Source organism: Antedon bifida, chromosome 11, assembly GCF_963402885.1.
Source record: "Antedon bifida chromosome 11, ecAntBifi1.1, whole genome shotgun sequence".
Taxonomy (NCBI): Eukaryota; Metazoa; Echinodermata; class Crinoidea; order Comatulida; family Antedonidae; genus Antedon; species Antedon bifida.
This window is the reverse complement of record NC_136236.1, coordinates 14,366,056-14,383,274: the sequence shown is the minus strand read 5'-3', so window position 1 is coordinate 14,383,274 and position 17,219 is coordinate 14,366,056. Positions and strand designations below refer to the sequence as shown.

Here is a 17,219-nt window from a genome sequence, read left to right as displayed (position 1 = left end):
GGAGGGGTTGAGGGTTGGACAGTTGATGGGTTGGTACATCATATTGATTTGGTGTATAGTAACATGAACTTTTTGCATTGACTTGTATCCCAGGATGGGCTTATACAAGATTATTTAGGGTGGGCTTATACCGCTGTATGGTATGTATTGTATTCATTAAGACAAAAAGACAAAATTTGTACTCATGTGAATAAGGAATAAGATAATACTAATAAATCACAATACAATATGGGGACATGATGGGACAAATTTTAACATGCATCTGATTAATCCACTGTATCTGCTTATCCAAAGTGGGAACTTATTTAAATATTCAAAATTTACCTCATTAAGATTGGTACTTATTCAATCAGAACTTATTCGAATCAGTACGTCATTCTCCATTTGTAGTTTAATAAGTATCTGTTTTAGTCATCAGTATTATATCAAAGACTTGTTGAATCACCATACTTGCCCGAACTACTGTCTGGGGCAAGCACAGTACATGTGGCATTTGTATCACATAGGTCTTGTATCCAAATAATGATTTACATACAGGGAACATCTCCCTGCTTAATCATACCTAGCTTTTGTAGCTAAACAGCTCATGGTATTTGAAAAAGGGCGTTTTTCGAGTGAGTACAGTACTCAGCATTAGTAGGTCTTTTAAGTACTTAGTATTTATAGAATGTTTAGTATCATTATTAAATGCAGGGATAATGCATGAAACAGACTAGTTTGATGTTATTTATTATTTTTTATAATAGCATGAATTAAGTACTTGTATGTTGCTGAATATATATTTGGACTTTTTATTGGAATCTGCATGATATCATTTATTTAGCATCTATTGATATGATTTATTATTTGTGGAGAGGTTCTTTTTATTGGAATCTGCATGATATCATTTATTTAGCATCTATTGATATGATTTATTATTTGTGGAGAGGTTCTCAATACTGGTTTTGAATTGGCCGCAATACTGTTGATCATTTCAGTATCCAACCATTTATAGAAATTGAGTAGGATTGTGATAAAATATGTGGATTCACCGCAGACACAAATCAATTGTTAATTAGTTATATTTAATATTGTAAAGTACTATTTTAACTCAACCTTGTTAATTGTTTTATTATGTACAAAATTGGAACCAATCTATTTCTTTGTAATAATATTTAATTTTTCGTTTTATAGTAAGAAATTACTGTGAAAATATTAATGTGCTATTTTTGTATCTAGTCATTTGAAAAAACCATTATTATATTGTAAAACTTAAGAATAGTCTGCCATTGAAATCACGTGGTTCAGATATATATGTTGTATAGACTGTCCTGGTTATTTACAGGGCGCCTTCTTCCTAGTGCTTTTTTGTAGGTAGTCGTCAACACTTGGCGGGAGTTTGTTTGCCCAATTTTAATAAATGTGTTGCGTAAAAAGTTTGTTTTATTTATTTGTTTGTTAAAGTAAAATGTGGTACTGTATACAAATGAGATATGACACTATGTGTGTGATATCCCTGAATTAACGAAAGCCAACACTAAACCATCAGGCAGCATCTGTACGGCACGCTGTCAACGATGATAAGTGTACGAATTATGTACGCGCGCGTTCAAACCATGATGATAAGTGTGCGTCTTATGTACGCGCGCGTTCAAGCTATGATAAATGTGCGTCTTATGTACGCGCGCGTTCGGCCGATCATGGAACCACTCATTCCTGACTAAATTAGGCATAGATATAGACGAAAACAATATATATGAAATTATAAACATAAATCACAAAATTCCGCAATTTGTTATCGTGTTTTATGGATTTCAACAAACAGAAAAGTTACGGTATTTATCTCGTTAATGATGTCACCTGGCTAACAACATCTTGCTTCGGGAAAAAAATCTGCGGGTAGTATAAACTAGGTAATAGTGCCAATAACCATAGCATCATAAATAAAAGAACAATAATGATATTAAATCTATTGTAAACCAGAATTTCGAAATACAAATACACTTTAGAACTTTGGACTATCAGTCAAACTGAACCGACTTGGTAGTCTGTTGTGAGAAGGCTTATTATCTAATGTAATGGGTAAGTATATTAATAGTTGCAAATATTGGGTAACGCTTAGCACTGGGGAGGACGGTGCAGGAATGCATTTATACAATGGACGAAGGGGATTTTACTGAAATAACCATGCCCACTTCCTCAGCCTGTTTCTTAATATCCATGTAAAACCAGAGCCTATACCACCTGTAGGCTTACTGGTGTCTCATACATTTATCATAGTACCGGTAGTAATATTGGCCTAACATACAGTGAGGAAGACATGTGTTAACACTATAATAGGTTGCCCCACAATATACATTGTCAGTGTTACTTTTAAAACACTCCTCTACAATTTAATTGACCATACGGCGGGTTGTAATATTTTATAGCGCATAGTTTAATCTGGTTTAACGGTACCTATAGACTGTTCAAATATCAATATCATATATAAGCCAATAGAAATGATAAATTAAAGAATTCAAAAACACCGTAAGAGCCATTTATTAAATTTAAAACAACAATTTTGATCAATGATATGATAAACACGTATTGGTTGTGTTTATATTGAGCTCACTCTTCTATCCACATCTACAAAAGATCCGACGAAGCAGATACGTACAAATAGTACAAACCCCGGATGGGAATTACTTTCGGTAGGTAGGTTCTTTGTTTCTTGTTTACAAACTATGCTTCAATTGACAAACTTTTTGTAATAACTTAGAAATTATGATAAATTTGGCGGAAAGTTGTCTAGAAAAGCGGTATGCCTGGTTTGAGAACTTCAGTTAAATGTGAGTGCTTATAGTGTAGCACCAGAGATCAAGAAAGACTGACAAATGGATTGAAGTCTACCTTCAATAAACAAGCCTAATTTCAAAGTAAGTAAAAACTGGTGTACAGCATTATCTCAGTACCTTGTATTTCTTGTCCGGTTATATGCGACTCGTTGTCGGCTATTAATATACAGTATACAAATTACAGTATAAAAATTAAACTCTAATTATTTTAATAAACCAAAATGTCATCGTTCGAAGTCCCTGATGAAGTAGTATTAAAAGTTGTCGACTTTAGAGAGATGCAGTAAATCATCATCTCTCTAAAGTCGACAAAAAAGGGCAATAACATCGTAAAAAAGAATATCTTTACATTTAAAGATTAAAATAAGTTATTTATGTAATTATTATTAAAACACAAACAGTAATTATGAAGTTATTACGTTAAAACGTTAATCTTATTGTCAGTTTTTATAGAGTGTGAAAGAATGTGCGAGGCCCTTTTCGACAAAAAGATAAATTGTCAGTATAGGCCAAATTGTATTGCTATCACAACTTAACCTTATTGAATTGGATCATTATTACACTAAAGTATATGTATGTAACTGTTTTCATACGTTTTTATAGATATAACCAGTTATGAAGTAAACTTCGATTTGAAGAATTAACAAGCAAAATGGAGGGGATCATTCCTATAAATGCAACAAAGAACTTCATTATTCCAGTAGATGACAGAAACAAACGAGGTGTTGATGTGTTTTCCATGTTTGAAGAAGTCAGAAAATCTTCACTATTGGCAGACGTAATCATTTGTACGGGAGCTAAAGAGTTATCCTGTCACAAGATTATATTGGCCATGAACAGCAGTTATTTTAAAGCAATGTTTACTTGTGATATGCTGGAAAACAAAGTTCAGAAACTGTATCTTAAAGGACTTGATCCAAGCGTGGTTGAAGCACTTATTGGGTATATATACTCAGCTAAAATCTACATCGCTAAAGAAAACATCTTTGATCTGCTGGAGGCTGCAGAAATGCTTAAATTACAATCGATCGTTGACAGATGCTCAACAGAGATATCAAAGAGGATCTTAACAACAGATAACTGCATTCAGATATACTTCTACTCCTGTTCAAAGGGACAAATAAAAGAGTTATCGAAGAGATCACTAAGAAAAATCTGCGATAATTTCAGTCATGTTGTTGAGACGTCTAGTTTTCTGAAACTGACGAAAGATGAACTGGTGAGGCTGTTGTCATCAGAGGAAATGACTGTTAGTGAAGATGCTATGTTTTCTGCAGTTGTGAATTGGAAGAACCACTGTCCAGAAGAACGTGAGACCAAAATTCCAGATATCATAAGATCTGTGAAGCTTCCAATGATCAACAAACGTCATCTTGCCAGCGTTGCCTATGTTGCTTTTGAAAAGGTTGCAAATTGTCGTCGACTCTTGACAGGAGCTGTAGCGCAAAGACGATCTATTGAAGAAACACAGCCAACAAAATCAATTCGAAAGGTTTCAGCAACCAAAAAGCCAGTTACGACCACAAATGAAGTACTTCTTGTAGCAAAAATTCTAAAAGAACCAAAAGAAGGCGAGGAACTATTTATTAACGACTCAGAAGCCGTTTTATTTAATAGTGACGGAAACCGGGAGAGACGTTGGGTTAAATTAGACCCAAAAGAACCGACTAAGATGAATGACTGGAAATCTGTGACGTCTGTAGGCACGCAGACAATAATTGTGGCAGATGAAAGTATTTTCTTTCTCGATCCCGTATCCGGAAGCCATAAAAATATACCTTTTCCAGGAACGGTTAGAAAATCATCAAAACCAGCAGATACACCTATGACGTTTCGCGTGTCGTCTGTTGGAAACAATGTGTTCCTGGTTGGTGTATCTTCAACAAATGAGGCAAGATTATGGCAATTAGACAAGGGGCACAATAAATGGTCAGTTTGTCCAAGACCTCCAGTAAAATTTAGACACGATGAAAGTATAGTTATAACTTCTAATAACGATAAACTTTTTCTGATCAGTATGGAAGAGAATGTATCATATACTACTACTATACGACGCTGGACCCGTTGTGTACCTCTTCCGAAAAAGAAGGGAATGTGGCATATGTACGGGGCTGCGTGTTCAGGACGAGCTATCTTCTTGACAGCCAGTGATGGTGTCTATTCATACGACACCAGGTCTCATTCTTGGACGCTGATGTCTTCGAGTAGAGAGTTCGGTAACTTGGACTCATGGCGACATGTTTGTTTACCAATATTTATGAATAGCAAACTGCACGTGGTTGTTGCAAATCGTCATTGGTTCGATTCAGTGAGAATCTATGTAGCTAATGAAGCGGAGGATGGTGAAAAGGAGTTCGAGTGGACAGAAATTGCAAGAAAAACTCTTAGTTATAAACACATGCTGTACGACCTCTTTTGCGTTCCAGTTAGGATCGATGTGTTAACGTAGTTTGGGCTTTAAAACTAATCCCATATATTGAAGAAACTTCTTCGTCTTTTTTCCTTGATTTTGTTTTCATAGTGCTTTAAGATTGTTGTTTGCGCTTTACAAACTAAATTTAATTCGATGTACATTTTTTCCATTCCATTTTATTAATTTTTTTTTCATAGTACTCATTTTTCTACTTTTTTTGTGTGTTACATTTAATTGCTTAAAAGCAAACTATATTTTAACATAATTCACTACAATGGTAAAATGCTCATGCAATGAATGATTTAATTAAAAACGTTTTAAATTACAACACTGTAATGTGGATATGAAGGAAAACAATAACAACAATGCCAGAACCTTACAATAATACTGTATCCCGTAGCGTATCCTATAGAGTATCCTAAACATGGTGACTTGGAGTATTTTGAGGTTTAAGTTTGTTATGAGGTTTTATGAGGAATTATAAAATGTATGTCTTGAAAAACTTATATAAAATTAATATTCCCTGAAAATTATTATTTAAAGATTCTTTTTAGTGTAATATTATGTTTTTCATTTTACAGTTTAACAGACGTTTAAACTAAAATCTAAAAACCAGAGACAATATTAAACTATAGCCACATAGTTGACTCTCTAGTAGCTTAATAGTATCTCTATGGTAAAAACACACTTCTGGTACTTTAAGGACAAACGTTGTATTGTTTCAATGTTATTACACTGTATTTGACATTTTGTTTGATTACATAAGTATTACATAAATATATTGTTAGTTTATGTCTTAAAGTTCAAATGGATTCTCAGCACACAGGCTATCAATTGAGACAAATGTACAAATAAATCATTGGTGGCGCCAAACACTGTTACGGAGAGTTTGATAAAATAATGAAGACTTGGGTGGATAGGACATTTGCAGTCTTTTTAGTGTGTTTATACGCATCAATCAACTATGCAGATGTTAAATTCAAAACTTATTCTGCACATGCTCAGAAACATATAAGTATGTGAAGACTTAATAGCTGCGTAGTTGTATCATGAAAACGAAAGGTAACTATATTTCCAGATATAGAATACTCCTAAGGATTTTCTTGATATGATGAAACTATAAAAAAAATCCATTTCTAAAACCACCTTAATATTGGAGAGAGGACAGACTTTTAGTTATCTTCACATTAAACACCAATGGTGCCACCACTAAAACAAAGTCTAGTTCTGTTAATATAAACACAAATACTGGCATATTATCAAAAAATCAATTAAAAATCCAAACGTCAACAAATCGTTAAATAACCGTAAGTGATTGAATAAGTGCCACAGCAAATTGTTTCCTATTATCCTGTTAGCAAGCTAATTTTAGAATCACCAAATATAATATTTAACTGGCGACTTTTTCATTCATTCAATTTTTTTTTTATTTGCTTATCTATCCAGTGTCACTTTTTTAAAGACAGGCATATTATGTTAAAATTGGGAACACAAGAATAACCGCATCTGCCAAATAAACGGCACTGAAACTCAATTTTGTAAGTGCTGCTGCACGTATTCAATCATTTATAGTAGGATACATTCGTAGCTATGGTATATTACAGTGCGATATACTGTATATACTTTAATTGGTGATTTCCAATACTGTATTCTTTTTCTCTAGATTATCTATTATAAATACAAATACAATATACAAGTTTTGAGACAGTAAGCTTTCTGGTAAAAGAGATTGTACAACAATAAAATTAAACATTTGTAATAACTGTTTCAATATTGCCACATTATATAAAAATGAATGTTTATAATATACGTTTAATATAAAAGATACATTTTTAAATTAATATTATGACATATATTTTAGTTATAGTAATAGATCATCCTCATATTAGTACGAGAGATAAAAACAAGCATATATACTTTAAAGACATGCTCTTGGTTTGATGGTTTAACCAATAGGCTTATTCGATTTGTCTGTTTTGCGCAGATGTCGTTGCTCAAACTCCTCGCTCTTCCTATCCGAGCAATGCAAAATAGACGAGGAATTGGGCAGGTTACAAAGGACCGTCGAATACACCTAAAACTATCGATAAAAGAGACTACAATTATGACTCGATCTGTTAAACCCAAGCTGCAATTATTTACTATATTATATTACACAACAAGGTTAGTCTCACCTGTGTGACAACAGCATTAAAATGTCGAAAATTTAAGATGTCGAAAGTTAAATATGTCGAATAGTTAACGTTCATTAAAAAGGTTAGTATACTGCAACTGCATCTACAAATTAATATTGCCAATTCAAATTAATTAATTTCAGTAAATTATTCTCACTTCTAAATATTACTACGTACAAATGCAACTGAACTATCGTTCATACACGGGCAGCAAAGATGCAGCATGGCGATTTTACTTGGAAACAATTGTGAAACGAAAATAAGACAAGATTCAACTGCTGTTGGTAATATGGACTGGTAATATTTAACCACTATTTTAAGTGATAATTCAAAAATCTAACGAATACTTTCAGCTGAAATTTGTTGGTGGGAGAATATTATTGGTAGAAGGAAAGTGTTTAAACCCCAGTATCAAGAATTAGGTCATGCATAACAAATTTAAACATTTTTTTGATGATCTTCTTAATATTTACTGTGTGTGGATAGTGAAGTTATTATTTTTATTTTAAATAGTAGTGTATTAACTTGCCCAACAACCTATTTTGATAAACTGTACCTTAAAGCAACAAATAACAATTGGCCTACTGTATACAACAGTAATGTATGTTGTTGGGGACTCAATACAATATTTACATAAATTGATAAAAATTTTGGAACAAATATTTGATCACAATCGCTTTCCCCATATACACACAGAAAGCAATATTTTCATACATAAATATTTATATTATTAATATAATCATTGCATTCATTATATTAATATAATAAATCTTGTAAACCACTTTTCCAGAAAGATTACTGTCTCATCTTAAAAATACTTAAAAATAGTTAAAATTGTTACATAGGAAAATATGCTCGCTTCATTTGTCATAGTTCCATGTCTTGTGCCTCATCCTCTGAAAAGTCACTCATTGAACTTTCGCTGGATGACGAGATATCCTCTTGCTCCTTCAGGATGTCTTCAGTTGCGTACCTCCTAATGTAATCTACAAAAATAGTAATAGGAGTAATAACTTACTGAAAAAAAAATGTCCTTTCCATTCCGACTTTTAACACTAAAACGTATGGCCTAAGCACCTTTACTTCTGCTGCCTCTCGCTTATGGAATGACCTACCCGCCTCTATTAGATCATGTTCTTCTACTATCGCCTTTAAATCTGCCTTGAAAACTCATCTTTTTCTTTCAAATTAAGCTCTCTCATACACCGCACCTTTGATCACTTACTGCTGGAATTGGCGCATTACAAATTTGTATTATTATTATTATTTAATAACTACACCTTTACATCGGTGGCGCATTTTTCTATGGGATAAGCCCAACAATAAAGACAAGAAAGTGCTGAGAGTGTCATGAGTAAAAAGAGAAAAAGTACCAAGAAATAAAAGGTAAAATAACACCAAGTTAATTGGGATCCTGGTCCGGATTGCCCCTAAAATTTAATGGAGTCGTCCATGACTACATATCTATCTGTGGTTTAAATTTAGTAAAGATCCGTCATTCAGTTTTAACATTATCCAACAAACACATCCACACACACATCTTAGACAGAAATATAACCTCCTAGGCGGAGGTAATAATGCACCAGCAAATGGCGCAGGAATGACTGAGAAAAGACAAAAAAGTAAGAGTAATAATATATACCTTTGATTTTGACGTTGTAGTCTTCTGGTTTATGGAGGTATAATGCCGCAGCGTCGCCATTCAATGGATCAATGGGGTTTGGATAACTCAGCAATTGTGGTAAAAATGAGTCAAATATATTAGTCAAATCTAAAAATGTAAAATCATCATGGTAAAGATGTTAGAAATGAACACATGTTATAAACAAATCCTATGATAACACTTAAAGAAATTGTATAGTTTTAATATATGGAATGGTATTGTTCATCTAGTCATATGGAATGTGTTTGACTAATTGTCATGTATGTTTTCATGTAACCAGTACGACAGTGCGATTAAGGGTATACAAATTATGAATACATCTACTCTTACCATATAAGGCAGTCCACGCCTGATTGATGACATCCAAGCATACAGTTCCTGACCTAAACAAAGGATTCATAAACATTTAACAATATGAAAAGAAAATATTGATAACAATTGTGGATAGAGTCGATTCACAATAATCACTAATAATCATAAAATATTGATAATGATGACTAGAATGATTTGATGATGATTTTCACTTACGCCTCATCGATATTAGGGTGGTAGATTTTGTTCAGGAATCCTAAAGGAAAAAAATAAAAGAAATAGAAAATAATTGTAACAATGAGAACAAGTTAAAGAGCTCATTATATTAGGAGGTAATAGTTTTTATTTTGATCTAGCCACAAGTTCAACTCCATAACCTTACACTAGATTAATTAATGGTTTGCTACCGTACATACCAATGGATGGCGATTTAAATGGGTACTTCTCTGGTAAGTCTACCCGAACCTTCCACACACCCCCTTCATAAGGAGCTGAAAACAGATTTAGAAATTGTTAAAAGCGTAACTTAAGTTCTGGGTTAAAACACATCACATAGGTCATATTCAAGTGTTATGTAAATGGGAATGCAGTTATATTATGCTATCAAATGTATACAGTATACACAGCAACATGTACATTGGGAAAACTTACATCCTTTTGGTCCCCAGAACTTGACAGTAAACTCATGTAAACCACTCAGGATCGTCACTTCATGTTTGCTTTCGATTCTAAAATAAACTTGTTAAGGAACATTACATTTCATTAGAATTGTATTACTATAGTCTACTAAACTCCTTATTTACATTCACATGACATAAAACAATCCCATAATTCACTTGCATGACCATTATATCAGTGTTATTCATTTACAGGGTGCTTATTTGGACAAAACCAAATAACATTTTCAGTACAGTAGGCCTAATACTGATTGTATTTCTTACATGGATTGGTAATATTGGGTGTTGATGTCTTTATGGTGTAGAGGAATGATGTTGTTAGTCCATTGTCATGTACAACAAAAGATTAACCATTATGCAAGAAAAACAAAACAATTCTCACAAAAGGACTGATTACAATATTATTATTGTCCTAAACTTTGAAGAAAGGAAACAACTTCCTAGATTTCCTTTGACTTATCTACAGGAAATGTATGTTAATTGTTCATTCATCCACGACCAAGACAATTTTTTTTTTAACTGAAAATTAATAACTTTATTACAATATAATTGATAAATGAATTAAGGGTTCGTTCTGAACATTTTCTTTCACCCCAGCAACACATAGGTGAGGATAAAACATTATTTGTATTGAAACTGTACAGATGTGCCCTCAATTAACTTTTTAGGTCCACCTTACAAAAATTCTAACCCTTAGCACTTGAACATTTGGTCATGATTTGGCCAGTAAATTTTGGATACACTGTAAGTATAAAAAGGTTTAAACAAAATATGGATTTACTTTGTGTTTCTTCATTTTCAAGTGTTTTCTATTTAGATTTCTATTCTGAATATTTGAGTAATAAACCAGACATACAAATTGTAATAAAATACATTACTTATAAGCTTCATAGCATCTACTCTACAGACATAGTATCATGTATACAAGCACATTTATTACTCAGTATGTAGACGGTTGCTTCATTTTATTGAAATTGTCAAATTTGAGTAAAATATCAATCAGAATTCTAATACTAATTCATCGCATGCAAAGTAGATAAACCGGAGCAAAATTATACAGTTGTATTTAATATACATTCCTGTGTACCTATAACCATGGAGTAATAATTAATAATTATTACTCCCTAATATAAACATTACTCCATGCTATAACCAAGAAATTAACTTAGTATTTTGTTAGAATAAACATTTGAAAAAGGCCAAAAATAGAAGAAAAATTAAATAGAGGTTTATTCCACTTTTAACATTATTTTATCATCCCACACCCAATTTTCTGACTCATGGTTCATTGCAATTCAACAGAAAGGAGGGTAAAAATTATAATAGTATGGGTTTCTGAAGGCTTTTGTATAGTATATGTAGAATAACATAGTTGTTCATACATTGTGTACTTGGTATGAATCATCTTTGTTTGAAGTACTCATGACTAAGATATGTATTTATAGATCGAAATTACTAGTATACGAAGTGTGAATAAGTTTAATTTTTAAAGATTTATAATATTATAATTAAGGTTTAGACAATATTAAGCAATGTGATAGCTGTGTTGATACAGGTCTGGCCTCAACCTGTGCAGGCATCGAGTATGTGTACATACCAGTGGACATTTTGGTACGCCAATTTCAAACGTAACAAATTTGCTACTTGTTCTGAAAGTTGAAATGCCTTTGGATGGTGCAACAGCAATTTACATGAAGTTTTATTAGGTCTAGGCCTAGTTACGTACGCCAATAACTAGGCCTAGCAACAGGTCATCCACCATTTTACCTTTACTAGTAGAACTATAATGAGATAAGAAAACATCTGCAAAAAAACTTTCTGTATTAAGAGTAATAGGCTTGGCATATGGTGAGTACACAAAAGAAATCAGGGCTGGAAATACATTCTGAAATTATTAATATTAAATTAAAAAACAAGCAGACATGATTTATAAACGAAATAATAAACAACTTTATACGTATGCATTATTATTGTTAAATATGTAATAACTATAATAGGTCATATCGTCATTTTGCTAGGCTATTAATTTACAGAAAGGACGATGAGGGCTAGCAAGATTACCTTAGTCGACATACGTATGTACGTGGTATCGGTTCTCACAACAGCTGATACTACAACCAATTATGACCTTGGCTGGAGAGTATTTACATCACTAAGAAACTTATCATTTAGTTATTATAAATAAAAAAGGATACAATCTAATAACATCTATGTCCATTCGACGTTTTCCTGGTGTCGGAGATGACATTTTATGGTCAAAATTAGCCTGAAAAGTAAAGAATATTTGCTGTAGGTCGGTTTTCTTCCGCCCAAGATAGTTGTGTATCCGAAGCTGCTCGAACCAAAACAATGATCCTATAGCTAAAACCATTCATAAATAGGTATACCATTTTTATTTGACTTAAATTATACTATATATACTACTTTACTATAGTTAATTCCTTAGTTTATTATTTTATTTAGATATCAATATTTAAACAATAAAACGAATATGTAGTATTTTAGTACAAATATTATCAGTTAAAGTTGTATAACCATTTAATCAAATGATATTGATTACCTATTATGAAAATAGACGGGTCTATTTTATGTCGTCATCGATGTCAAATCACTCAAGCCATCTAAGGCAAACAAAATATTTTGGAACAACCAGCAAAATATTTACAAAAAGCGTTTCAATAACTATCTGTTTATATTTGTTTTTTAAACCACAAACAAAATAGAATGTAATTGTTATCCTATGTATGTAGATTCAGAAATGCTTTAACCTAAAAATACCTATTTTAGCAATGTTACCCTAAATATAATGGTATAATCTGATGATCAAAGCAACACTCACAAAAACAGCTGATTACAATAAAGTGATAAGTCGCTGTGCTAAAAGTAACACGATACTCTCCCAACGAAATCCGATGATTAAAATAATTTAATACAAATATTAAAATCAATTTTTCATTCTTTACAAATTGTTTGTTTACTATTCTTGTTGAAAATGAATAGTAGTTAGAATTATAATTATTAATGTACTTCGTTTCTCCATGGAGGATAGGAATTGTAATACTGTACTGTAAATGCGAAATTAAAAATACGAAACTAAAAACATTTTATTTACTCAATTACAAGATTTAGAAACAACTCTATTTTTCAAATGTAAGCCTTTCTTTGACAAAATAAACTAATTATTGTCTTTAATCATGTTTAATCTGTAATACATTACATATAATGAAGATACCTCGATCAGTCCTGACGTAACGGTAGGGAAACTTTCAACACTTTTAAAAGTACGATCTTCATGGACTTGCAGAAAGACTGGATTGATCATAGAAATATTATAGTTCAATGGATTATATTATTTGTTTTACTTAGTCATTGGTTGGAGGTACACACCTAATTATATTTTGTAAAATGTATCTTTTGCCTGAAAAAATGATAATAATAAGGATGATAATAATAATAGTCCTGTGTATTAAAAATGTACGTCACTATATTGCCCTTTTAGTAGTAATTTTATTGGAAACTAAAAACTTAACTATAACATAAATTTATAAGAACAAAATAATCCTTTTGTTGATGTCAAGGTTGGATAAATGGACGTAAATAGATTATGAATGAATGATGTATTAGTTGCACGCATGAACAATCAATTGAAAGAAGAGATTATTTATGCACGAAAAAATATAAAGGTTGTACTGTATTTTGAAAATTCTGTTTTTCTTCTGCATTATCATTTTGTTTGACGTATAATACCTCAGCTTTGACATTGCCTAGAAAAACACTGGAGTTTACACAGCAAAATATGTATGTATGTTGTGTAGTACACACCAGAATACACAACATACAAATGTCAGTGCTAACGCCCTGGTGTGTGTGTGTGTAACCTCCTGAGCGTTGATACTGATAGGCGATGTGAAAGAGGCATTAGTTATTGTTGAAATGACAACATTTAACAAATATTAGTACTGTATTGTATTATTTTATAAAGCATTTAATAAAAGACAGCAGTCAACATCTTGAGGAAATATATTTATTTTGAATTGAAACAAGAATCAAAATGTTATGCTTACAAAGAGATAAAATGACATATTAATCTAAAATGAAACTTCTAAAACACAATAACCTTCATGACAGATGACATAACTGTTGATCAATGGGTTACAATCAAATCGATTTGGTAGCTAGTTGTTAAAGAAATAGACAAATCTAATCTCATAAAAACACAATTGCACATTGTTTTTGTCATTGGTTATATACAATTTTCATCAATATACGTTGTAGAAAACTTAACCAACCAAACCCCACTCCTCATCTAAGTGTATACTAAAACCCTTTTTATCTGTGTTAGCTGCTGCGCAATGACTTATACTGAGCTCCGCTTTATTCAACTATCCAATTCATGTGGCAGGCTTTCCTTGAAAAAATCCTAGAATTTTTTTAACGGTTTTCCAAGCTTGACTTGGTGGAGTCTGCGAAAGATAAAATATTAAATGAATAAAACATTATAAAACAAAGAAACATATTAGTAGATATATTAATTTTTCATTCGGTTTCAAAAGATTTGAGAGAAGGCAAGCTAGTGTGTTAATTCATATTAAAGGATGCCACTGTTAATTCTGGAGAATTTGACAGAAAACATTCACACTTACAGTATTTGCTAATGTTGGTCTGGTTATGTTACTTGATTCTTCAAAGTGTCTGTCAAGCATTTTCCACGTCTGCTGCCACCCAGCGGCAGTTGGATCAACTGGCTCTAACATCTGCTTGATTACTTGATCACCTGAAGCTTGAACCTCTTTGATGTCTGACAGAGTTTCTTTGTTTTTCAAGGTAATTCCCAACACCCATCGGCACCAGTTACGGTGCTCTGTGGATGGATTGAATGCCTTTACTGGAAGAGGCATCATCTTCCTTCTTTTGGGGTCTGGTTCAACATCACTGGTGCCTTCGCTCGATGTCACTCCATTTTGATTTTCTTTTAAAGATGTAAAGTTCCATAGACCAGCCTGTCGCTTGCAATGATTGCAAATGAGTGTCGAAATTCCTTCTTGCTTACTGAAATAAAGAAAAATAATTTAAAATCTAGTATGATTGGTACTGTAGTATTAATACAGGTACATTTCAATTTCCATTCAAGTAAATTAATTAACAAAAAAATAAATAAAATTATGCAATACACATACATATTGCTCCAGCCAAACAAAGCTAGAAAACCGGCAACACACAATTGTTCATCCTCTATTTTTTCACATGTTTGTAATTGACTTGAACATTTCTGAATCGTATTGGTTAAATCTGATAAGCCTGTGCTCTATATAAAAAAAGATAATAAATAAGTTAATAACATTTTTACAGGAAATATGAACAGTTAAATTAACACTACTATGTTAAAGAACATGTGGTTTTGCATAATAAGACACTTACCTCTGATATACTATCATCTAAGTCAAGTTTTGGCAAATTGTCTTTTTCAGTTATTATGCTTTCCATTCTTTTAGAAAACTCGGATGCAGTTGAGCTAGGTGTAGGTTCCACAACAGTACAAAACTTTTCTGTCATAAAGAAAATAAAAAATGAATTGTCACATTGTTAAATGGATATGAGATACAATTCATTAATGTTATGATTTATCATGCATACCTGGAGAAGGTGATGTAGGCCAAGGACAAATACTTGAATGTGCCGTCTTTATTAACTCCATCATGTTTTTACTGATATTACAATCTACATAAAAAAATTGTGATCATTATTATGACATTAGATTTATCAATTGTTCTTTGAATGTTAAAAAGTATTTTAAAGGAAGACAAAAGAAGGTTTAATTGTTACTCAGCTGTTAGCATACCTACCTTGTTCAAATGATGTAATTTCTGGACTCCCAGCATAAAGTACCTCTTTGCAGCTTACACATTTCAACGTGTTTGTATTAATGTTCTCCCATCCATATCTTGAACACTCTAAAGGGGTTAAAGTTGTTAGAGCATCAAACCATTTAAATGGCTAAAAATGTATGTTAAAGAAAAGTAGAGAAGCAATAAAATAGCTTTAATTTTCATGGTTTTTTATTCATTTATTTTAGGTATAAAAATATAATACAAAAAGCAGCAAAAGCTGAAAGCATTGTATACTAAAAATATAAAACATTAAAACAATAATAATTTAATCAATAACCTGATAACCATTTTATGTATATAGATTTTTAATTATTTAATCTCACAAATACATAAAGATGTACTGTACATCTTGATAACGCCAGTTGAGATATTGATGATAACGATATGGCTAACATTAACAAATCACTACACTGTATGTCAAATTATAAAGAAGGATACAGTGTACGTCTGAACCCTTTGATAGAACGCTACTTTATTGTCAGGCTGGAAAACTCTCTTGTGGTCACCCGCTGAAGAACCATCATTGTTTCTTGAGAAATCAACGTCATCACCATGCAAAACTTGATCTTTTTCTTCTGAGCTGTAAATATAAAATGGAAACAAACAAGTTAAAAAGAATAGATAAATTGGTGCCTGTCTCTCTCTCTCAAACTTTAGTTACTACTAGAGTAGTAGTACTAGAGGCTCTACTAGCTAGCTAGGCCTAGATCAGGGAGTTGGTACACTTGCTGCGTCTACCTAGTCTAGCCTGCTTCTTTTTAGGGCCGGCCTAGCCTACCTAGCTAGGCCTACTATAGTACTAGGCTATTAGTCTTTACTTTCTAATCTTAGTTTTTATAGGCCTAGGCCTAGTTATTTGCATATCTTACCACTGGGTATCCTCAGAAGGTGAACCATGAATAAAAGATGAAAGAAGTGCTTTTACTTTACGTGGAGTTGATTGGTTTTGATTCACAACAGAAGCCATAATTTTAACGCAAGTTTGTGCTTGCAAGTTAAGTTAAGTTCCCCCCACGTTCTCTCAGTTCAGTCAGGCATATCATCAACAAACAATTATTACTCCAGTCGTCGTAAGAGGGCGTCATTTCTAAAACACCGGAAGTATTAAAGTGTACCGGAAGTATATAATTGTTAAAGGTCATATAATTAACTATAACCGGAAGTATAAGGTCATTATAATAATATAAAATAACAAAAGTAGTGTTATAAAGGTTAGGATATCAGAGGTCATTATTTATAAATAATTATCTAGCTTAACTATGTATACCTCCATTAT

General features: G+C 32.3%; 3 protein-coding genes across 3 annotated transcripts; 1 reads left to right on the top strand and 2 right to left on the bottom strand.

Annotated features, from left to right (window-relative positions):
- Positions 1 to 2,865: 2,865 nt before the first annotated feature.
- LOC144855214 (ectoderm-neural cortex protein 1-like) lies at positions 2,866 to 5,265 on the top strand. The gene is made up of 2 exons (XM_078713024.1): positions 2,866 to 2,897; positions 3,420 to 5,265. The coding sequence occupies exon 2, from the start codon at positions 3,469 to 3,471 to the stop codon at positions 5,263 to 5,265; it is 1,797 nt and encodes a 598-aa protein (XP_078569150.1). The 5' UTR covers positions 2,866 to 2,897; positions 3,420 to 3,468.
- Positions 5,266 to 5,507: 242 nt separating this feature from the next.
- On the bottom strand, positions 5,508 to 12,385 carry LOC144855391 (ubiquitin-conjugating enzyme E2 H). The gene is made up of 7 exons (XM_078713238.1): positions 12,251 to 12,385; positions 10,030 to 10,106; positions 9,795 to 9,869; positions 9,595 to 9,634; positions 9,397 to 9,449; positions 9,046 to 9,174; positions 5,508 to 8,389 (listed from the first exon to the last, which is right to left on the bottom strand). Exons 1-7 carry the CDS (start codon positions 12,301 to 12,303, stop codon positions 8,271 to 8,273), a joined length of 546 nt encoding a protein of 181 aa, XP_078569364.1. The 5' UTR covers positions 12,304 to 12,385; the 3' UTR covers positions 5,508 to 8,270.
- A 1,680-nt stretch (positions 12,386 to 14,065) lies between these two features.
- On the bottom strand, positions 14,066 to 16,985 carry LOC144855714 (zinc finger C3HC-type protein 1-like). Its single transcript, XM_078713630.1, has 8 exons — positions 16,813 to 16,985; positions 16,382 to 16,523; positions 15,899 to 16,049; positions 15,690 to 15,773; positions 15,474 to 15,601; positions 15,233 to 15,360; positions 14,699 to 15,104; positions 14,066 to 14,518 (listed from the first exon to the last, which is right to left on the bottom strand). The coding sequence occupies exons 1-8, from the start codon at positions 16,908 to 16,910 to the stop codon at positions 14,447 to 14,449; spliced, it is 1,209 nt and encodes a 402-aa protein (XP_078569756.1). The 5' UTR covers positions 16,911 to 16,985; the 3' UTR covers positions 14,066 to 14,446.
- Positions 16,986 to 17,219: the final 234 nt, after the last annotated feature.

Coding starts and splice junctions, on each gene's coding strand:
- LOC144855214 (XM_078713024.1), top strand. CDS start 3,469: ATGGAGGGGATCATTCCTATAAATGCAACAAAGAACTTCATTATTCCA.
- LOC144855391 (XM_078713238.1), bottom strand. CDS start 12,303: ATGTCATCTCCGACACCAGGAAAACGTCGAATGGACATAGATGTTATT. Junction 10,107..12,250: donor GACATAGATGTTATTAGATT/GTATCCTTTTTT, acceptor AGTTTATTTTAG/AATCGAAAGCAAACATGAAG. Junction 9,635..9,794: donor ATTTAAATCGCCATCCATTG/GTATGTACGGTA, acceptor TTTTTCCTTTAG/GATTCCTGAACAAAATCTAC.
- LOC144855714 (XM_078713630.1), bottom strand. CDS start 16,910: ATGGCTTCTGTTGTGAATCAAAACCAATCAACTCCACGTAAAGTAAAA. Junction 16,050..16,381: donor AAAGGGTTCAGACGTACACT/GTATCCTTCTTT, acceptor ATACATTTTTAG/CCATTTAAATGGTTTGATGC. Junction 15,105..15,232: donor TTGTTTGGCTGGAGCAATAT/GTATGTGTATTG, acceptor TCTTTATTTCAG/TAAGCAAGAAGGAATTTCGA.